Source organism: Leuciscus leuciscus (genome assembly GCF_965113295.1).
Source record: "Leuciscus leuciscus genome assembly, chromosome: 4".
NCBI classification, from domain to species: Eukaryota; Metazoa; Chordata; class Actinopteri; order Cypriniformes; family Leuciscidae; genus Leuciscus; species Leuciscus leuciscus.
Window position 1 is genome coordinate 6142951 of NC_138728.1, and position 24193 is coordinate 6167143.

Sequence of the window (24193 nt, forward strand, 5' to 3'; positions counted from 1 at the left end):
TGGAAGCTGAAGCTCACGATTATAGTAAGTTTTTTTTTTTTTTTTTTTTACATTAAAGCATGTTTACTTGTTCATTTATTACAGCCAATAAATAATGAACTTTTAAAGTAGCATCACATGACACCTTTAAGAGAACCACTTTTTGAAAAAGTGAAGCCATTGTAGGATCTTTGCTGATGGATGACTGATATTAAATGATTGGGTTTAAGGGAGCATCTGGATTGAAGTCCTTAGTTCCTCTTAATGTGATGCTTGTTACATGTTTTTAGTTAATGTAAATGAACATGATATTTATTCTTTTTTTATTTAAGATTTTTCAAATTTAATTAATTTGACTTTTTTTTTAATGTATGAGTCGATATTATATATTTACTTGTGAAATCTCATTTCCTTTTTATATTTAGAAGGTTTTTGCCATTATCTAACACTCACTTATAGTTAATATTTAAAAACACTAAACATTCAATAAGGCTGTGAAATGTAATCAAATCTCAAAATTAATATCCATTTTTCATACTGCACATATAATGAGGCATAATTATTTTCCTTTTCCTGTAGCATTTAAAGTGATTGGTTTAAGTTTTGTATTTTATTTTGAATTTATTTAGTCAAAATACCATAGAATATTAATAAATGTAATTTATCAATCATTGGCTATAACAAAATATTTTTTGACTATTCTTTATCAGCCAGAATTGTAATGTCTGCCCATCCCTATATGTCAATGTGAATTCTTATATTAGCACAGCATGCTAATTAAAGCAGCGGCACCATTTTCATGAGTGACATCACCTCAGTTCTGTGTCCTCTGCTGACCCTAGCTGTACAAATCTCAGCTTCCACATTTTCATGACGTCTTTCACAATTACACCTACCTGCAAATGCAATAGCATCTCAGTGACTGTGCTGAGCAGGCCAGACTGGATCTGTCCAGATAGAGAGAGCCCCTCGTGTGGTTTAGCATGTCTAGAGCGGGAAGCCCATCTTTAACCTAATTAACTCATGCAAACAGATGGACAGACCGGGGACCTGTCAGGCCAGAAGAAAAGACACATTCAACACCGGCTCTCTCGTTTCATGCTAGCAGGTCAGAGCTGGAGATGAGAATTGATTCGTTGATCCCAGAGGAAGATACAGCCAGTTAAAGCTGTGTTTGCTGAAGAGTTTGGAACAACATCTTTGGCTTACAGCTCTAAAGCTGCAGGCATATGCAACACTAGTGTTTAGGCTAATACTGGAAGCTTTTTAGTGGTTCTAGCTAAGACATGCAATTCTATTATTACTCCGTTAAAGTGCCCTTTTAGGCAATTTTAAAGGTTCCTAATTTAGGTTTACAATAGGTTTACATGCATCCAAGGTAAATCTGATCATTTCTGATAATATACATTGCAGCATCACCTCTTTTCTCACAGTGTCTGAAACTGTTCAAAAAAAGGATTCAGTCTCTAAACTCCTACTTTCCGAGAGCCTGCTCTGCTCTGATTGGACAGATGGCTCAGTCTGTTGTGATTGGTCGACCGCTTACAGCACGTGTCGGAAATGAAACACCCATTACCAAATCTGAATTTCAGCTCCGGAGGTTCCTCAGCACTTTTGTATAGAGTGATATGAGCAGTAATGACAGTGTCTGTTTTACTGTATCAATTTCAGCGTGAGTCCTCATTATTTGAAAACACACACACACACGCGCACACACACACACACACACACACACGCGCACACACACACACAAAACCAGCGTCTTCTTGACATGTTGGCGACAGGAAACAAACTCTTCCAGGCCTCAGTTATAACAGTGTTTGAGGGCGGGTCTAAGTAGATGTTGTTCGCCGATTCAGCCAATGAAGACCACAGTCTGGCATTATGCAAATTTGTTACAAACCTATGAAGGTTCATGCAGGAAGTAAAACTGGAATTACTGACGACTCGTTTCAGGCAGTTCAGAATTGGCTCTTTCTTTTGGGAAACAATTACTGTGAATCTTTGCAGACCTTTTACATTCATAAACGTCTATATTACACACCACATGAAAGATAATACTCTAAAAAGCATAATAGGGGCGCATTAAAAGGGGTAGACTTAAAAAAAACCCGACGAGTTTTGCAGTAGTATTGACATTGACAAACACAGCATTATTCTTTCTGAGACAAATAATCCAATGTGAAAGAGGCAAGGCAGGTGGAGGAAGGTGGAATCAAACTGCAGCAATCGAGCAGTGTGAAAACAGCCTTCAGCTCTTCTGGCCTTGCAGAGATTCTGTTCAGATCCAGTTTCTGAGGAGGCTGGTGCACCTTCTTCCCTTGGTGATTCTCCAAAGAAAGGTTTAAAATCCTTTTTTGGCTGATTTACAGAAGATACAGAACAGATAACAAACAATTTCTTTAATTATTTGTGCTGAATTTTGAGTAAATAAAGCAGCCGATTGGTTCTCAATACAATTAGTAAATGTGAGAACATTGATGTCTGGAAAAATAATCGGAGCCAAATTTGGCTTCTCATTTGCTTTTATTGTATGTTTTACAAGAAAATACTATTTTTAAATAAATTTTATAATTTAAATAATATTTTTAAAAACAGTTTTTCTACTTCAAAATGTCACGTTTAATTAAATGTAACTTACTTGCAGTTGCTTTGTCATTGTTTGTGGAATTTACTAGCAACTTCTGAGTGAAAATTTCTTTTTCAGTGTGTATTTGAATTATATTGACAGTCAACCACCATTGGGTCTCTAGATATCGGCATCGGAGTTGACATTCAGAGACGTTGAGAGGATAACCAAGTTTTAGAGAGCTGAAACATGTTTTTCTGTGGCTTCTTATTGAGTCATCTGTCACCTGTCTCATCCTTTTCCACATTAGAATAAGATTTATATCCTCAGGTTGAATATCTGACAGATATCTGATTCATTGCAGTGTCCCCACAGTTGCCTGAATTTTATGGCAGAAGAGCAGTTTATGTGCATATAGAGATAGATGCATGTGGATTGAATGAAATGCGTTCTGGTTGGTTGTTTGAATGCTGATGAATCCGTGCTGCCTGTCTAGATGTTCAGTGATGTGAAGTGACAGGCCGTCAGGCGTCAGGCAGAGCGTTTTAAGCGAGCTCAAAGCTGACCTCTGTTCCTTCCTATAAATATAGAGGCAGAGGCAGGCACACACTGTCTCATTGATGCCGTAACTGAGCCAAAAGGCAGGCAGAACGAGGAGGAGATCTTGGACAAAAAAATTAATTAACACTGTAAACCAAGTGGCTACTTTAAATGTATACCGTATTGATTATTGTAGTCAGATTTGCAGTTTGAAAAGACAGTTACTGACAGCCATTTAGGGTGTGGGCTTTGAAGGTTTGGTCATGTATTCTGACTCAGCACTCAAACCATTACTTTAAAAGATTGGACTCAGTTTAGCTTTGTCATCAGGAAAATAAAACATTCCTTTTGTGTGACGTTTATCCTCTGTATGGAAGCGAGGCTGGGTCATGCATTGAATATTTACTATAAATCTGTGATGATTTTGTTGGCAATATAAAATTAATAAACATGAATCACAATTACAGTTTAATTGGTTATTATTCATTTAGTTTAAAGAGACATTTTGTGATAAATGTTCTGGTTTATTATCCTGTATTAATATATACAGGTGCATTTAAATGAAAATTTGTTATGTGTTGAGTTTTAGTGAAAAACCTTCAATGATTCTTTTTTTTTTAATAAATTTTTACTGTAATTACTACTCACACTTTTAAGCCATTTCAGAATACATTTTGTTAGGGTTATGAGCTTATTTATGAATAAGAATACCGTAATGGCATTTTTAAGTCAGTTTTTCTCTTGTTTTTACTGTCCTCCGTTCACCTCAGGTTTCTCTCTCTTTTCCCTCTCACTTGACTGTACTGTATTTGGCTTTAACATTCATTTTTAGCATTTGGAGAATGGCTTTATTTACTTTTTGCTTGTAAGTGCCACTCAACCTCTTCTAGAGATATTATTAAAAATAAGTTGAAGAGTTCTCTGTTTTCCAGTTCTGAGAGCGATTACGTTGTAATCCTTAGTTTTGGCCTATTCTTTTTTTTGTTTGTGAGGATTTAGGTCAAATGTAATGGAAACGTACTTTTCCATGAGGCAGCGTTACATCCCTGTTGAAGAGCAGAGCAGATTGCTGTAATGGAAGGAGATATGGCTGGAAGGAAGGATTGGGAGATAAAGAAGTGGAGGGTGGGTACGTTTGCGTACTGTGTCCTGTCCACTGTCCAGGTGTAATCCACCTGCCCGGGGCGAGCCAGATGGCAGCTGCTTCAGTGGCAAGGACTGTTGTATCTCTTAAAGGAACAGTTCACCCCATTATAAACTTAAGCCCTATTCGGACCAGACTAGTTTAACATGGAGAGGTGGGGTAAAGTAATAATTACCAGAGCTTCTCTGTGATTTTAGTCCCGTCTGAATGTGCATCTCAGTAATCATTACGGATAATGTCAGTAAAGATTACGGCGACTTTTACCTTCAGTAAAAAGGTCTGGAAATGACCTCGGGTAATACTAATCCCGTGCGAAATAGACCCGCTGTAAATATGTACGTGAATATTTTGTCATTTCCTGTTTAAAAGTAGTTTTTTTCCGCGGTTTTTCAATTATGGAGACGCTTGAAAAAGCATTAAGTTGCGTTTTAGACGCTGGGACGAGTCTGTGGCAAAACTCAAGTGTTTTCCACACCATTCAGATCAGAAAGAAGATCGAAAGCACTTGTTAGAGGCACAAAACATCTTTTAGCGTTAGGCAAGTGCCTATTAACAACACAATCCAATCTGAAGTTAATTAATACATTGTTCGACCGGACATAACTGTTTTATATATATAATATAAATATAGGTTATTAGGATATCAGATATCAGGAAGATATCAGGAAGCAACATAATACACACATGACGACAGGAGGGTCACGGCAATGCGCAAATCGAGTTACCCCTCCTACTTCTGCTAGTTTTACTGAGATATCTTATCCCGTGCGAATTGACCATTAATATTACAGACATCCTGTGGTAAAATTACATTACTCTATCTACCCTTGTAAAGTTAATCCCGTCTGAATAGGGCTTTAGTCATTTTACATTTTTTATTTTTGCACTGAAAAAAAAAAAAAAGAGTATTTTTCTACTCATTTGAAGTTTACCTGCAATGCTCTGTTTCAGGTACAATTTACTCAAACAATAAAACACTGAATTAAACCACGTGTATGCTTTACTTGGAACATCTAAGTAAATAAATAATACAATAGATATTGTGTAGACAACATATCTACATAATAGAATTAATGTACCACCCGAACACAGTGATCTATATACTTGGTACACAATACACAATAACGATTAACATTTGTTGGATCATTTTTGAGTATGAATGTCATTTTGAGTAGATAATGAACTCCAGATGTCACAAAACAGCAAGTTACTAAACTTAACAACAAAAGCAATGCTAAATACAGCTGGAAAACTGTGAAAAAAACAATTAACCTTATAAATTATTCATGCCCTAGTGCATGATGGGAACACCAGAATCATCAGAAAGTTGAGTAGGTTTTGCTTAATTTTATATTATTGCTTTAATTTCTACAAGCTTAAATTGAGAACTAATATAGAATTTGCTTCGCACACATTTAGTAATGTGTTGGTCCCTAAGTGACTGCCAACTTCAGTCTCTCTGCCCCGCCTCTAACACATGCGAAACATTCCTATTATTTCTGAATGGCTCTCTCTAGAGTCGAGTTGTCCTGATCTCCTTGGAGGTGATCATGTTTAGCAGAAGCGCTGTGCCCTGTTCTGTCTCCTTGCAGTGAATATTTTTCCCTTGCTATGCTTTGCTCTGCTGATTTGAGCTGTAAATAAGGTAGATAACATTGCAAATCTGCAGTTATTGAGTCCTGTCTATTGGCACTTTAACAAATACTGTACAGCTGTGTCTGTAAGAAGTTGCTGGGGGAAAAATCTGTGTATGTACACTACCGTTCAAAAGTTTGGGGTCAGTAAGATTTTTTTAATGTTTTTAAAAGAAGTATCTTCTGCTCACAAAGGCTGCATTTATTTGATAAAAAACAATAATAAAAAACCCAGTAATATTGTGAAATATTATGACAATTTAAAATGACTGTTTTCTATTTTAATATATTTTAAAATGTAATTTATTCCTGTGATCAAAGCTGAATTTTCAGCATCATTACTCCAGTCTTCAGTGTCACATGATCCTTCAGAAATCATTCTAATATGATGATTTGATGCTCAAGAAACATTCATTATTATTATCAATGTTGAAAACAGTTGTGTACAATTTTTTTTCAAAATTCTTTGATGAATAGAAAGTTCAAAAGAACAGCATTTATTTAAAATAAAATATTTTCTAACATTATAAATGTCTTTACTGTAACTTTTGATCAGTTTAACTCATCCTTGATGAATAAAAGTATTGATTTATTTTATTTCTTTCCCCCAAAAATAAAATGTATTATTCTTACTGACCCCAAACTTTTGAACGGTAGTGTTTAATGTTACAAAAGCTTTAGATTTCAGATAAATGCTGTTCTTTTGGACTTTCTATTCATCATAGCATCATGAAATAAAAATGTAAATAACTGTTTTCAACATTGATAATAATCATAAATGTTTCTTGAGCATCAAATCATCATATTAGAATGATTTCTGAAGGATCATGTGACACTGAAGACTGGAGTAATGATGCTGAAAATTCAGCTTTGATCACAGGAATGAATTACACTTTACTGTATATATTACTGTTTTACCCAAACTTTTGAACGGTAGTGTATGTGAATAAATGTGTGAGATTAAACTTTTATTTAATATAATATCATTAGAAATGAATACATGTACACTCTGGGGGTTGAAAGTTTAAAATAAGTACGATTTTTTTTTATGCTTTGAAAAAAGTCTCACCAAGCTGTGCTCACCATGCTGCATTTATTTAATAAAAAAAATACAGTAAAAGCAGTAATATTGTGAACTATTACAGTTTAAAATAACTGCTTCTTTTTTATTTTTTAAAAGTACTGTATTTTATTTTATTTTTCTAAACTGTTTTAATTATTCTTATTTCTTTTCATTATTTTAATTTCTTCTATGTAAAGCACTTTGAATTGCCATTGTGTATGAAATGTGCTATATAAATAAACTTGCCTTGCCTTGCCTTGCCTTGCTTTCTATGGCTAATTAAATGCTAAGAGGAATGTACACAATTGTTCAAAAGTTTGGTGTAATTTTCTTTTGCGTGAAAGAAATTAATACTTTTATTTAGCAAGGATGCATTAAATTGATAAAGTGACAGTTAAGTCTTTTATGTCACAAAATATTCCTGTCCAATAAATGCTGTTCTTTTGAACTTTCTATTCATCATAGAATCCTGAAAAAAATTATCACAGTTTCCACAAAATATTAAGCATTACAATTGTTTTCAAACTTTGGAAATGGTAGTGTATGTGTTAGGGACTAGTCAACTAACTAATTAGTGAGGTCGACTACGTGTATTTGTAGATTGCTTTCTACTAGTTATATATCTTTTAGTTTGGCATGCTAACAGACAACAGTATGTGTTATGTTTTACCTGTAGACTTTAGAATAATCCCCTTAAACATATAATCATACAGAAAAAAATGTAATTATTTTTTTGACTTAGTCGACTAGTGACTAGCTATTAACTAGTTTTCACACTACATATTACCCTAATTTAAGAAAAGCACCTTAACAGCTACAAAAAAAGAGAAACACTGAAGCTTTCATGAGATTTTTTTAAAATGAAATGATCTATCAAGCTGGCATACAGTAAGAGAAAGTGAAGAAAAAAGTGATTTTTGATTGTGTAACCAGAAAAAAAAGACAGCTTGGAGATGCCTGACTCATGAGGTTTCACAGAGACAGTGGCACCTCATAATTGGACAAATTTCTTCAGTATAACAGCTATACAGTATGTGTAACACCTGTGGTTGAAGTTGAACCATGTGATTCATTATAGAAGGAAAAAAAAATAAAAAAATAATACAGATATTTTTTATGCCTCCACTACCGCTGAATTAACAGTTGGTTACTGGTTGAAACTCTCCTCACATCCTGATAGCAATCAATAATAGAATCTAAATATTAAAAAATAATATTAAAACATTTACATATATCTTCTGTGTAAGTCTCAGGACTAAAACATTTTTTGTCCAATCTTTGCATTCATTAAGAATTCAATAATAAGATGCTCCACCCGCCTGTCAGCGTATGTATTTCAACGCGTTCTGTACACGGCTATACAGAGTTGTAGACAGACGTCAGTCAAACAAACAACAGGAGGGTGGGATCTTATGTTTTCAAAGCTAGCTTGCTATTGCTAGCCTATCCGAAATTACCTACCTTACCTTTAATCAATACAAAGCCATTGCCGGGGATGTGAAACCAAATCTCTTATCACACATGTACACAGCTTTGTAAATGCTCAGAGAGAAGGACTGTTTACTTGAGTCCAGCCACAAGCGGCAGCTGCCTTTTGTCTTGTGTGTTTATCCCTGATGAAATACTTCATTGTCTCTTATAAAACACATCTTTGTTTTGTAGCAATACTGGGTCACATGACACATGAGTGGCCCTTCTAATCACGTGATCTCTTCTATAAATGCTATTTTATCACTAAATTTACTAATTCAATTCAATTTTCTGGATTAACTCATTCTAAAGCAAAGGGAAGTGGTGCAGACTGTTCAATTCATCTGGTTTTTAAGTTTGAAATTATAAACCCTTAATATTTGCCACAAATGCAGTAATTTATATGGTAATTTATTGAGAGGATGCTGGCAGTGGACGTTGGTGCCATGTTTTGGTCTATCCCAAAGGCCAGGAAAATGCTCAATTGGGTTGTGATCATGCGCAAGCCAGCATAGCCGCACTCTCTCAGTTGGAAAGAATCTAAAGTTGGAGCCACAATGCGTTTCAATGGAGTAAATCTACATGAAAATAAACCGAACGTGAAGTATGTCGACCACAGACTCTCTTCAGACTGAAACTTGTCAAACACATACACAAACACGATATGCAGAACATGATACAAAGGCTAGGAACAAAACAGTTCAGTCTCGTGGAGGAACCGTTTGTGGAGGCTGTGATAGTCTCGTAGATAAGATGCACAGGGGGCAGCGAGACCACAGAGACCACAGAGCTCCTTCCTCTGCCGCTGTCGAACGGAAGCCAAATCATTAAAGCACTGGGCATGCCTAACCCTGTCACATTCCCTGAAGCTCAGACAACATGTTTTAAATGCCTGCACTTATGTAACAGCCTTTTAGGCATTAATCCTCCTAGTCTAAAATATATTTTCATAACATAAAATGAGCTTACATGATATAAGTAGCTCAACTAAAATGCATGAAACCTGTCAGATATTAAAGCAAGATGATGAAAAAGGCACAGGAAAGAACTGTGGTGAGAAGATGGAGAGAGATGTAGAATGAGAGACAGAGAGACAGAGGTAGGGCTGAGAGTGCAGAATAGGTATTGGGCTGAAGCCACAGAGCTAAAGTAAATACAGTGTGGCATGCGGATGACCTACATAGAGCCCAGTGAAGGAGGTTAAAGCGTACATTGTGCCAGACCTGTTCATTAGCCTTTTATTTCCTCTCTGAGAAGAGTGCAAGGAAGCAGGCGCCAGGGAAAACTCTCCATCAGCGCTGCTATCTCGATAAAAATGTGTGATTTGTTTTAATTCTTCGTCTTTCTCTCTCTCTGTTGCAGGAATATAACATGACCAGATTAAATGGATAAAACCAGTCACTCTTCAACACCCAGGATCATATGGTGAAAATGAAACGTCTGTTGTACAGTTAAAATAACCCAAAATATAGATCACTGACTCTTCAAGATTAACAAAGATCAACTTCTCAGTCCACGTCGGCCCTCTTTTCTCGTCACGCTTGCCCTTCTCTGGTCAGAGCCACCATGTACGGTAGTGCCAGATCCGTGGGTAAAGTGGAGGGCAACCACAGTGGCGGGAGCAATCAGAGTCCCGGTCGTTCGCCCCGTCTCCCGCGCTCGCCACGTCTGGGCCATAGCCGCACCAACAGCACAGGGGGCAGCGGAGCCGGTATAGGAGGTCCAGGGGGTAAAACCCTTTCCATGGAGAACATCCAGTCCCTCAACGCTGCCTACGCCACATCTGGCCCCATGTACATGAGCGACAATGAAGTGGTGGCATCCGGCCCGGACCTGCCGAAGAGCACCATGACGCTGGGCCGCTCGGGGGGCCGGGTGCCTTACTCCATCCGCACGACTATCATGGGATCCAGCCCGAATATCGCCACCGGTTCGCCCGGCTCCGCTTCCACCGATGCCATTGCTTTCGGAGACCACCATATGCCTTCCAACCTGGCGTCCACTGTGCCTCATTCTCTACGCCAGGCGCGGGACAATACCATCATGGACCTGCAGTCCCAGCTGAAGGAGGTGCTCAGGGAGAACGAGCTCCTGCGGAAGGAGGTGGATGTGAAGGAGAGCAAACTCAGCTCCTCCATGAACTCTATTAAGACCTTCTGGAGCCCCGAGCTGAAAAAGGAGCGCGCACTGCGCAAGGACGAGGCCTCGAAGATCGGCGTGTGGAAAGAGCAGTACAGAGTCGTCCAGGATGAGAACCAGGTGAGAGAGATGAGCTGTTGTGTACTTTCTCCAGGATTACGTGGAGAACTCAATTTAAGACAACATATTCACAATGCATTTAACTTCTGTAATATGACATTTCAGAGTAAATCAGAGAATCTGGCTGGAAATCATGTAGCTTCAGTTTTGATGTCTTTTATGCTCAACCCTTATTTCAAAAACAATATTGATAGGGATGGATTAATATAAGAATTCTGGATGACAAGTCATAATTATTTTCATGTTTTGGCCAGTAAATACTTTACAAATAAAACACAAGATTAAATTAAGATTAAATTAATCAAACTTTTAAATGAATTAATTGAACTTTAGATGATGACAAACGTAATATAAATGTAAAAATAGGTGGAAATGAGCATGAACAAATTAAATTTATCACATCTGTCGACATGTATGCCGACATTTTATGCACAGAGATGCACCAATATGAAAATTTATGTTAGAAATGCAAAATCTCTAGATGTAGCTACATGTTGGACAGTTATGTGTCTGAATATGGTCTCTTTTCTCTTCTGTAAGCTGGAATATGCAGGTCTTTTTAGAGCAGTTTGCAGTAGCCAAAGGGCTTTATCTGATGAAACATTGATACAAAACAGTGCAACTGGCACTGAGAAAAAACCCTATTACTTGCAGATTGGATCTGATTACTGAAGAACATTGTACAAGGCATGTCTTTAGAAATAGCTCTATTTGTCTTGTAGTGTTTTTTCTTCTAAAAGGCTTGCTGAGAGCCTCTGTGCATCTCAGATGAAGCTGATAATCAGAGCAGTTTGTTTAGTTCACGCTGGAAGGTGTTACGATACAAAAAAAAAGAACACACTAGATAAGTGGATCTTTTGTGTTTTTACATTAAAATGAACAACAGTTTAACAGAGTCTGATACATCTGCAGATTCCTGCTCTTTCCCTTGCAAAGCTCATTTCTCTTCTGTAGACTGCAGTTTAACACATGCCCATCCTGACATTTCCCGTTTTATTCTCCTTCCTCAATGCTGGATTTTAGCTCTGGTGTAAGCTGTAATTTAGCTATTTCCCATGTATTTTTAGGGCCTGCAGTCTACAGCATGTAGCAGACTACAGCTAGCATGTGGCATATATATTAACTGTTATCATTATGTAAAGTCTACAGTATGTGAGTCTTCACCATCGAGAACTGGAACCTTAAAGGGATAGTTCACCCAAAAATTTAAATTCTATCAGTAATTTCTCACCCTCGTGTTGTTCCAATCCTGTAAGACTTTCGTTCATCTTACACCCTGTCCTAACTACACGCGACGCGATAAGATTCCAGCGACAGGCAGTGTGTCTGTCCACACTAGACGCGTCGACTGTGAGACGCCACAAAGTCAATCAAATATCACAGCCAATCAGAACAGCGTGTGGGCGGAGTCTCGCGGCAAGTGCACAGCACTAGAGAGAAATCTTGACGGCACTCGCAAGAAAATGGATAAGTAGCTACATAATCAAATTCACAAATATTACACCATTTAAAAAATACATAGGCTACTGAGTTACTAAAACAATCTTTGTCAAATAATACATTTGTTCACAGTTTTAACGTTCATGTTTCCATTTGTTTAATTTCAAGATCTGAGGTGAATTATATCCATAATGGATATAATTCACCTCAGATCTTGAAATTAAATGAATTCCATTGTTGCTTTTACAGCTACAAAGCTGGAACACTAAATGATATTTAAAGTCACATTTCATGCTTTTAACATTAAATAAAGCACATAAACAGTACCTGAGTTTATCATTGCCACACTTTGTGTTTGTTGTTCCAGCGCGACGTCGCAGAAAAATAGAAACCGTTTCTAAATTAGAATTGTCGTGTGTCGCCGTCGCGCCTGGTTAGGACAAAAACTCTGATTAACATGGAAATGGTACCTTTTATCGCGTGTCGTGGCGTCGCGTTGCGTGTAGTTAGGGCACGGTGTTAGGAACACAAATTAAGATATTTTTTATGAACTCTAAAGTTGTCTCACGCCTTCATAGGCTTCTATGTAATTGATATTTACGCTGTTACACTACGTGAACTCACTCAGAGGCCCACACAGAAGAAAATGAATTGTTGAATAAAGTCGTTATAATAATTTTTTTGCACACAAAAAGTATTCTCGTCGCTTGATAAACTTAAGGTTGAGCCACGGTAGTCACTTGGACTATTTTAACGATGTCTTTACCAACTTTTCTGGGATGGCAGATATCGATTACATAGAAGCCTATGAAGGAGTTAGCCAGCTCTCAGATTTCATCAAAAATATCTTAATTTGTGTTTCTAAGATGAACAAAAGTCTTACGGGGTTGGGACACCATGAGAGTGAGTAATTACTGACAGAATTTTCATTTTTGGGTGAACTATCCCTTTAAGGAAAGACCGTCCCTGTGCAGTGCAGTGTGTATTTGTAGAGTTAACTTTGAACTCAGTTGGATGCCAGGGACCTTCAACACTCTTTCACCACATGGCTCTGATCCTGCTTCGCTTTTGCCTGGGCTGAACCGTGAGGCTAATGAGGGGCTCATCATCATTGCCTTTGATGCCTTTCATTCAGGTCTCCTTTTTGAAGGCTCGGGTGACGTTTTTTGAGTAATCAGTGCAAGACAGGGTTTAAAACAAATGACACCCCACATGGTCTGCTTAGTACAGGGAACTGGTTGATTTGACTGATGAAGTCATGAGGGGGTTTATCAAGATAAACTAGATCAATATTCATTATTCAAAAGAACCTTGATCAGTTAAATGAACTCATCAAATTCTCTGGAGAGAGAGGCGTTCAAAGAAGGGATGAAGCAGCAGGATAAAGTGGATTGAGAGTTGAATGTTTCTTTGAGACCTGTTCAATTGTGAGATGTGTTACACAGCAAACACATTTAGTCAGCCAATTCTCATTCATTCACCTCCTCTGCTCATATCTCTCTTCATTCATTCAGCCCACATGCTAGTTCGCTGGATTCGTGAGCTCACTCTTGCGTTCCTTTAGGGATGCACTGATGATAATATTATGGATGAACTATAAAAGCAAAAATGATAAATATTTTATATTATATGGGATAACTGAGGAATTGCTGATAGTTAAAAATATTTTTTCTTTTGTTTGAATAATTTGTCTAAAAATGTATCTTTTTTTTTTTTGTCTAAATAATTTTAATTGAATGAATTTAGGCAACCCAACATTGTTATACAGTATTTGATCTGCTAAAGATTACATTTAACCATGTCATTTCTAGTGTTTTTAAAGATTAACTTTCGTTAGATGATGGCAAAGGTAATCTATATGTAAAAATTGGCGACATGAGCATGCACAATTAAATGTGCACTATATTGTTACCGATATATTGTGCATTCCTATTTCCAACAGTATACTGTGACAGTAATAATTTTTCTGTTATAAATACCTTTCTCACTTTTATTTTTGTCTTATGCATAAATGTGGACATGTTGTTTTCAAGTCTATGGATTTAAAATGATCCTTAGTCTTTTTCTTCCAGTCTTTCTCGTGAACATCTGCTGTGACATTCCCAATATTAGCAAGCACGTTCATGCGAGCCTTTCAGACAGAGCGACTGAGCCAATCAGGTGTCCATCAAAGTGTGTTTTCTGTAAGCATGTGTGTCTGCCCTCTGAGGAAGCGGGAACAGATGGCAGACGCGGCTCCTGATGCGCTTACTGTAGTAGCGTTGTAAAAGGTCCAAAGATTCGCGCCCCAATCCCTCAATCTCCTTATCAAACAGTGTGACTTTTCACAGCCAAGTTCCGCCCTCACCAATAATCACTGTTCCGGTCAGACTGTTTGTTCCTAATCCGAAATGTTTGAGTCACATACTCAGAGGAGAACAGATAGTGTAGGGGTTTGTTTGCTGTGTCATGTCAGTAAATGTAACCTAGAAGGGTAACAGATGGCCAAGGGTGGAGCCAGGAGCCAGGAGCCGGCCAAACCTCAGGTCATCAAGCTCCACACTCTCTCAGATGGAAATAAACATCACATGCTGCGCTGAATGACTAGGAACCATGAAAATATCTCACATGATTTTCTTGTACAGTACTTCCTGTTGTCCTGCCTGTCCTGATTATGGTGTGGGGTCTGTATTTACTCATTATGTAATAGATAATCAGCCCATTACTCACAGCAGAATGACTGTCATACAATATGCTGTGTGTACACTGTAGGAGCAGGGCTGTAAACACCATAGACTTGTCCCTCTTGATTAATATGGGGTTTTAAGCGGCACATTCTTAAACTTTGATATTTGGTCTTCTAATCTTGAACATTTTGTTACCCACAACACATGTGATTCATAGCCTTAACTTCTTCCCTGCCGTTGACAATCCCGGCAATCTGCGTTTTCAATGTAATATGGTAGAGGGCGCTATAACACATCTTTTGAAAGACTACAGAACCACAGGCATTGTGCCGAATTTCGACCCCCGCCAAATTATTACCCCCCTAGCATTGGTAGGTTTAGGATTAGTTGTGGGGGAGGGATTAGGATTAGGCAATCAGGTGCTGACTTCAACGAGGGGGGTAATAATTTGGCAGGGGGTCGAAATTTGGCACAACACCGGATCCAAAAACAAGCGAAGAAGCAGCAGAAACAAGCAATAGAAGCATTGCTTAAGCACATGAGCTAACGTGTTCATCAGACATTAAACAGCATGTAAATCAAAACTGCTTAACATTACAGAATGAAATGTCGAATCCAGGTAGAGGTATATTAATCTGCTAGCTTTGGGGTTGTTGATGGACTCAACAGGTTTCACACCGGTATATAAACTTGCGATAAACACTGGTATTTGGGGGAATCGGTTTTAAATACACGATCCCGCGTAGACTACTCTGTGACCACAAATGTTACAAGATAAGATATTTGTCAATGATGCTCAGGATCTGATGTGCCTCAAATCCTCCGCCCTCGTCCTGTCAACCATCTCTCCTCACTCTCGTCATGTGATAAGTGAAATCTGACTCCGCTTTTTGTTCAAAATGTTGCTTTTATTAATTAAACTTGCCCACATTCAAGTGTTGATTAAAAAAAAAAAGCATAAAGCTAGCTTCTTTTTTTTCTTTTTTAAAGCAGATATTCATACAACAAAATATTCCGGGGGCCATGAAAGTTGTGTGAAAATGATAAAATGCTGGCAAGAAAAGAGTTAAATGCAGTGTACCCCAGCTTGGTTATAAATAATGATTATGAGATAATATATAACATTTTATAAAAATATATATATTTTAAAATTTAGTCATTTATATTGGCTGCAACCAAATAATAAAGTTTATATTTTAATATAATTAATATTTTTAAATGCTTATAGTGCTAGTATTACTATTGCTTCTTGGAGATTTGAACAAACCACTAACTCGAAGTATTTAAATCAGTGCATAATTCATTCTGTACTACAGACATGAATGATACCTCTCATTGTACGGCTTGTATTGTGCTATAAGTAAAGTGATCATGCGTACAATTGTTGCTTGTGAACAATAAAAAAAGGCCAGAATATCATAGCTGTGATTTTTTTGCCTAAGGCCAGTAAGCAACCACCCATCGAGAACACTAGGGTGTACACTAAAATAACACACTAACACACACACAACCACATAACACACTAAAAATGACTCCGAACACCTTAGCAAATGCAACGCCCTAACAACAACCCACAACACTTTTGTTTCTCTTGAAGAGCTCAAGTTTAAAAATAAACCGTTCTAAAGTCTATAAAACCACCAAGAGAACAAGGAACAAAATGTGTTTTTGGGCTTGCCTTGTTTGCTTGCTTATTCTTATTTTATTTCTCAAGCATTCTGTGCTGATTAAGGAAAGTCTAACAATGTTTGAGTCATGTTATCTGTGCCATCTCAAGAGCGATGTAGTAAAAAAGTAGAAGAAAGAATGCAGGGACAAACAATCATATTTTTATCCGGTTCTCACCACGGGTCTGCGCGCCGCTTGCTCTTTGGCAGACGCGGCGGCCCTTATATGGACTGTGGTCATGCAAGATAGGTGTGGAATGAACAGAATCCTTGCATATGGTTACACAGACATCCTCTACACTACTGTCCTGCTCTACCTCACTCGGGATAATTCACATGTGAGGAAAACAGTGATAGAGTTGGAGTACGAGAGACATTGGGAACAGATGGGAGAGAGAGTGAGAGAGAGAGAGAGGAAAGAAGAGGTGGTATTGAAAAGTTTCATGTAGCTTTTAAAGGGACCATGCATGGAAAAAGGCAAACATGAAATGGGTTGAACTTTTAAGCCTTGTTTTTAGGATTTTTTAAAAGCTTTTTTTGGATGCTGTATGTGGCTACTAGAAGGGAGAGGGAAAGGGCAGGATTTCTTTGTCCACTACTTCCCAAAACCCCACTGACTGTGCAGATGGCCCCTCTGACATCTTCATTAAGATTAAGCCCTTGTGATCCTGTCAGTCAGCAGGAGTTCCTCCCCCCTTCAATGTGTTTATAGCCTACCTGCTGTAGGTTTATCTGTGACTGGACACATCCCTATCAGTTCCTCATCAGGTGAAGGGTTATATTCATTTTTAAAATCAAAAGAAAAAAATAATAAAGAAAATTAGGACTATTTTCAGGACATAAAGATTTCTTCTTTTTTTTTTTTTTGCATTATTTAAAGGTACAATATGTAAGAATTTTGCATTAAAATATCCCAAAATCTCAAGGCCAGTGTTATATATTTTGTTAAGTTGATTACTTACAATATCCCAAATGTTTCCAACTATTTTTAAATCGTGAGAAAATTGCGATTTTAACCAAGGAAACGGGGCGTTAGAGCAGGGGGAGCTGGGAGTCGCCAGTCAATTGCGTCATATCCGCGTCACCCTCGGTTTCCGCTCGTACTGCGTGGAGTCCTGGACAAATGCGGAAGTTGTAGTTGTAGCGTCTATCAAGCTACAAACTTTAGCTTGTTTCTTGCAGTCGTTATGGAACACAATTATTCTTTACCGATTGCAGCTGGTTCTGTCGACAAAAGCATGCTTAATTTTATATTTTCCAAATGTAGCATTCGGTAATAGTTATGTTTATGTAAGGAAAGTATTATTGCTTTAGATTTGTGTTTAGTTTTATTGACATTGTTTATCACGTCTGGTGTTTATGGCCATGTAAATAAACATAGCATGTGTTATACATAAAGATTAATCAGTATTTTGGCAAATGATGTGGGCATGTTCGAATGTACTTTTACAACAATTGTTTAGAACATGTAAAACTGCGCAGCGTTATCACAACAATGAATTCAACAAATACAGTAACATCTATGAAGTATTAAACCTTACTTTTCTTGCGGTTAATTCATTTTAATGAAATAAAAGTGTGATGAGGTTTAAGAGTCAGGAAGGAAGAAGACGCGTCGTCGTGACTGGGACTCGTACTTTATTAAAATAAAGCAAAACAAACAAAAGCCGCGCACAACGCGCATTCACCATGGCAACCGCGACGGCACAAAACAGTTCAAAAATGAGAGCTTGGATCCACCGGTTTTCTTCCTCTGCGTCCAGTTTTCTCTCCAGTCTCTCTCTCGTTCCAGCGCGGCTTATAAGCGGTCTCTCCACACCGATCACTGCAATAAGACACAGGTGCATTTGCACTTGACCTACTTGCTCGTCTCTTTTCTCTCCCATCACAGACCGCGCTGAACAACGCCCCCCTCGCCACAAAAAGCATGTCATTAAACGCAACATTTATAAAAATAGAACTTAGCCTCATCCATGAACATGATTTTTCGATTCCCGTCTGACTGATTTACATCCACGGTGGAGTTTAAAACGACAGTTCCCATCATTCCACGCTCCTTCACATCGTCATCAAGCTACGCCGTTGTTGTTGTTTGGAATGTAGCGCCCTCTAGCGGCAAAAATTCTTGCATATTGTACCTTTAATTTATTTTCATGAAAATTATGCTACTTTTTTCAATCAATTAATCTAATTCTCAAAATCTCTTTCTCATTTGTGGCATTGGTCATACCAAATTTAATTCGTTTATAATTTTTTTTTTTTAAGTATCAAAATGATATAAATATTTGATAACATTTGTTTGATATATCTTTAAAAATGATATTATATACAATTTTATAAAATAAGATTATTATATATTTATATATTATACATTGTACACCTTAAATTAGCCTATTTTAATGCACAAAATTCCTTCTAATTTCTATTATTTGTTGTACTGAATTTTTTTTTTATTCTGAGCTTATGTTTATATAAACATTTATTTTGATAATCTTGTTGAAATAAGCTCAGAATTAAAAACAAATCAGTACGTGTGTGTGTGTGTGTGTGTGTGTGTGTGTGTGTGTGTGTGTGTGTGTGTGTGTGTTCTCTCATCTGGTCCTCCATATTTTTATGAAGTTTTTTGTTTTAATTTTGTTTCACACATAAACCGAGCAAAATGTAACTTTTAACGTGCACTCTCTCTTCTGATTTACTCTAATTGAAAATGTCTGTTTTGAAATGATTATTGTCATCCAATTATGCCCTCCCTTATTCACATCTGGTTAATTACCTAATCGCATTCAGTCGTCTGGCTTTGCCTCCCTTCGAGGGCTTCATGACACAGCAAGTCTCGGTTGCCATGGTTGCCTTGCAATAGCAGACCCTCCACAAGAGCCGGCCTGCTTCTCAATGAGCCCTTTGAATCAAACTGTGGCATTTTTTTCCTTTAATACAACTCCATTGAAATCAATTTTGAATACTGCTTTTGAAAAAGTGTGGCATATAGACTGTCCTTGGATCACCAGGAGTCATTTTAATGTTGCATATTGTCGCATTTGTTTGTGAAATATGTCTTTTAATGAAGAGTGTTCAATACCGGCTTTCAGGAATGATGGCATGCAGCGATGAAAGTGGTGCAAGTTCGTCATCTGATGACCAAGCATTTAAATGAGCGAGGAATCGGATGAGCTAGATCCTCGTACAATGCATGTGTGAATATTACAGATGGCTGATATTCTCAGACGCGAGGCTGGAGACGAGCTCTTACTGGTACAGTGGGACTGAATGACGGGCCTGTGTTGCGACGGTGACCTGATGTTCTGATTGTGCTACTGGAAGGTTTCAAGGCGAGTCGATCAGGACACAACAGCGGCCCAGTTGGAGGCTGGGACACAGACAGACACGAAGAAGTGAGATAATTAGAGAGGTCTAGACTTAAAGGGGTCATATCACGGAAAATCGGATTTTCCTTTCCTGTTTGCTCTTTTAAAATAAGAGTTTGATGTATTATGTAGACTTAATCGGACTGCTTTTCTCCCAAAACCATCAAGTGTTCTATTTGTTCACAGTTTTTAAAAGAGATTAAGGAAAGTGAGTGACACAGATTCTTTTCATTAAGCTTTGAGATACTATAGTTAGATGTCTGAGACGTGCCGGAGACGATCTGTGAACCTCAGGTTCAGCTCCGTCACCTGATACCTCTGCCTCTGTGAGCTGTTGGTTTGCCGTTGGGTTTCCTCATTAGTCTGGGCGCACACAGAGAATGGAAATCAATTAATTAATGCGCTCACTATGATTTATTCATGATGTCGATCCATGGTGAAGAATCGCCTCACCGGGTAGGAAAGAGCACAGCACGCTTTGCAGTGAAAGCAGGCCAAGCGGTGGAAAAACACCAATCGTTTAACTATTGTCCTTTGTGCATTTGTGTTAAAGTCAACCTGAATTGCTGTCAGCCAACCTCTTATATTGAGCTAAACGGTGAGGAAAAACAATATAGAACTGGACTTTTTATCCATTTGAAATTATTTCGATTGTTAAAAGGGGAAGTTATACACCAGATTGAGCCTGACCACATTCAAGCAATGCCTGAATATCTATAGCTAGCTGTTGGTTAGCATCATCCAGACACGGTGCTTGTCCCAAAGTCAATGGGTTATTGGTTAAATGCATGAAAAAAGGTCTGTGGTTAACAATCTCTAGATATTTTCATGCTGTGTTCCTACAACATAAAATAGATCAATAAAACCACACGTGTCATTGAAAAAGGCAGTTGCCAACATGTAGCTAAATGTGAATCCAGAGGTTGTCTGGGACATTGAAAGTCTTCACGACAAACTCATCTACTCACACTTTTACAGCCTTTTTGTGTTTATACTCACAATCTTGCGGACTATTCTAACTCAGACTTACCAGCTTGTAGATTTTAAATAAAGATTGAAAGAGGTGTCGGAAACTTAAAGGGACACTTCACCCGTGGGAACATTGATCTTCATTGAAAGTGGGTCATATATGTAGTTGAAATGTTTTGAAATTTTCTAAATTGGTGCCTTTTTGACCGAGTTATTACAGAAAGTAACTTTAAGGCTCATTTGTATGGTAAACCACAACTCCCACAATGCAACACATTTGCACAGCTCCACAAGCCACTCCCACTAATCCAGAACACCGCCTATGCGAAACCCGCCTATCAGAGAAAGCACTAGGCTAGCTAACGAAATGAATAATAAATAATATTGAAACACTTACTTTACAGTTAGACGTCCATTTGTCCCTGCAGGCTTCGGCTGGCGTTTCCAGTTTATCTTCGGAATTCTGAAATATGTCTCCAGGACGCCTCTGTCCATATGCGGGGCGAAACTAGGATGGTTCACAACGCAAACATCCGTGTCCTTGTCTGCCTCAGACATTTCTTCGAGGAGAAATTGGCATCTTTGAAATTCTTGGCAGCAGACGGACTCTAGCTCTGTGTCCGTAGGCGCACAACGAGAGCACAGGCACCACCAGTCCGCAGCAGCTCGAGCACGCCCGGGCTCCTCGGACGCGACAGGCAGGTCTCCGGCCTCGGCTGCAGCCGCCGCCTCCTGTTCCTCCATCAGCCTCAGCTGCTCTGCGCTATATTGCGGCTCGTATAGATAGCCACGAACATCTGTTTCGAGCAACAGACTTTGAAAATCCTCTTCTTCCATATCATGAGTTGTTCCTCCAGCCATTCTCGTAAATCTGACTCCATAAGCGCTTGTTAGCTTAGCTACATAGCTTCCAAAAAAGATGGCGGATTTTCATTTTCGTTTCTGTAAGTTTAGTCCCACCCACTGATCTATAATAGGCCTGTAGGGTGAGTGGGTCCCACCCCCTGGAATAATAATAAGCTAGTGTTTGTAGTCTATACACTTTTCAATGAATTTTGACTTCCTGCTTATTGTGACGCAAAATGACGATTTTTACGTCATAATAAGCAGGAAGTAAAACACTAAAATCCTTATTTCTCCCATCTCAGGCAAAAATAAAGGAAAAATCCATGATCATTATAATATATGACTGGGTTTCTAACAATACAAAGCTAAATGCTAATGGGTGAAGTGTCCCTTTAATGATGGTGACATTGAGGTGTGATTGTGTGTTTTACTTCTGGTGATTTGTATTTAGGCTTCAAAATTATTTGAAGTTGAGTTAATTTGTGAAGATATCTTGTAAAATCATGAACTTTGGTTGATCAATTGCTTTTTGTTGAAGGATACTAACTTCCATGTTTGCCTACAATATTATGCCATCATACACTACGCTACACTAGAAAGTCTGCAAGGCCTTAATGATGTCAGCGGGAGAGGAAAGTCATTTCATAGGAAGAGCGATTTATTAGTTTTGAACGTGATTTAAAAAAGTAAATGTAATCGACTTTAATCATCATGTTGATTTTAAATGGGTATTTGTGCTTCAGTGAAGTTACCACAAAATGTATAATGCTAAATGATCTACACTTTTCCTGACTTACATGCATGTCAGACACATCTAGGCCTTCTTTGATACTCATGAAAGTGCAGTTCTGGTTATTTCTGTAAGATGAAACATGCCTCTTAAACAAACTGGATCCTCCTAGTATGCCATGAAATTTGCTGTGTAAAAGGGAGGTGTGGCTCTAGCATTTTTGTGTGGGATACTTGTTCTCTGGAACATGTTAGTGCGCAAAGCATTGTGACGGGCCGAACGAGTCTGTGCTGATTGGCCGAGCAGCTCAGGTCATTCATTGAGGCCCAACTAACATTCATGGAATGCTGGAAGGTTGTTAAGTGTCAGAGGTTGCACATGCTTGAGATTACAGCCTCTGTATCTTGTTATTAGGAAAACAAAGCCCATCGCTTCTCGTCTACCCTTAGTTTAGGTTCATTCTGAAGACTGTGGGCTGCTTCTAAGTATCCCATCGCAGTTTAAATATCCTGTGGATTCCTCGGCCAACTTTTTTTCCCTCTCCGCTGCATTCTGTGGTTTGGCATTCTCCTGAAAACATTCCATATGTGGGGGCTGGACCGGGATAGACTGATCCTTCTAGTGAAAAAAAAAAAAAAAAAACACATGGAGGGAAATACAAAGTCCTGTTAGCTCTTGCTGCAGCCTCCACTATGATGAATGGGAATGATAATGGATACACTTTCAGAAAAAAAAGGTACAAAAGCAGTCACTGGGGTGTTTCCCTTTCAAAGGGTACTAATATGCACCATTTAGGGGTAAATAAGGTACAAAGGTATATATTTTGACCACCGTCACAGCTTTTGTACAGTTTTTTTCCCCCCTGAAAGTTTTGAGTGTTTTGTGGGTTAAGGTGTTCATGTCCAGCCAGTCGTATAACAGCAGGAGTGCTTGTCTCTGCCATACAACTTGGTAGGAATGGTTTAAAATTTTAGCTATAGAGACAAGCTCTTGTCCTGCACAGCATACTTTTCTCCACACTGTGGTCTGTTCTTTTAAGCAGTCTTTTAGAGTATTTGGCCTGAGGCTGACCGATAGCTTTGTGTGAGTTATCAGTCTGAAGCTCAACCCTCAGGCCATGGACCTGTATCAGTAGTTCTTGAGCACAGCTGTCTGTCAGACTGTCAGGACTGTGTGTGGACTGTGTGTGTTCTGTGTGGTCAGTCTTGTGTTGGACCCTCGAGTCTGGAAAAGGGAAGTGCAAATGCTGGCATCAGCGATAAAAGTTTAAACTGATGTGAAATAAAACTGCGAAGGCCTCAGGTATAAAAATCACCGCACTAGCAGATAGCAGATGTTCATTTTAATAATAATAGTAATAATAATATGTTTATTTTATATAGCGTCTTTCAGAAAACTCAAGGTCGCTTTACAGTAAAGTACAAATAAACATGACATAGAAATAATACAAATAAATTGAGATGGATAACATAATAGATAGAGGTACATAAACATAGAAATCAGATCATAGAGTCAGGGAAGCAAGTAGCAAAAAGATGTTTTAAGGTGGGTTTTGAAATCGTGTAATGATGAAGGGTCGCAGATGTGTTGGGGAATAGAATTCCAGAGAGTTGGGGCAGCGATACAAAAAGCCCTTCCACCAAACGATGATAGTTTGTGCCTACGGATCGTCAACAGACCAGTGTCGGAGGATCTAAGTGTGCGAACTGGGGAGTAGGTATGGATGAGATCAGAAATATGGGGAGTGGGGCAAGACCATGGAGTGCTTTGACTGTGATAAGGAGTATCTTCTATTGAATATGAAAATATTTTGTTTCCATTATGGTGTGATCACATTTACCGTTGTTTGGCA

General features: G+C 38.3%; 1 protein-coding gene across 4 annotated transcripts in view; it reads left to right on the plus strand.

Annotated features, from left to right (window-relative positions):
* Positions 1-24193, plus strand: part of erc1b (ELKS/RAB6-interacting/CAST family member 1b) — a 220111-nt gene that overhangs the window by 3286 nt on the left and 192632 nt on the right. For all 4 annotated transcript variants that reach the window (XM_082167060.1, XM_082167061.1, XM_082167062.1 and 1 more), the window contains exon 2: positions 9762-10658. In XM_082167060.1, the coding sequence (XP_082023186.1) occupies positions 9966-10658 (693 nt within the window). In that variant the 5' untranslated portion in view covers positions 9762-9965. The remainder of the gene's footprint in view (positions 1-9761; positions 10659-24193) is intronic.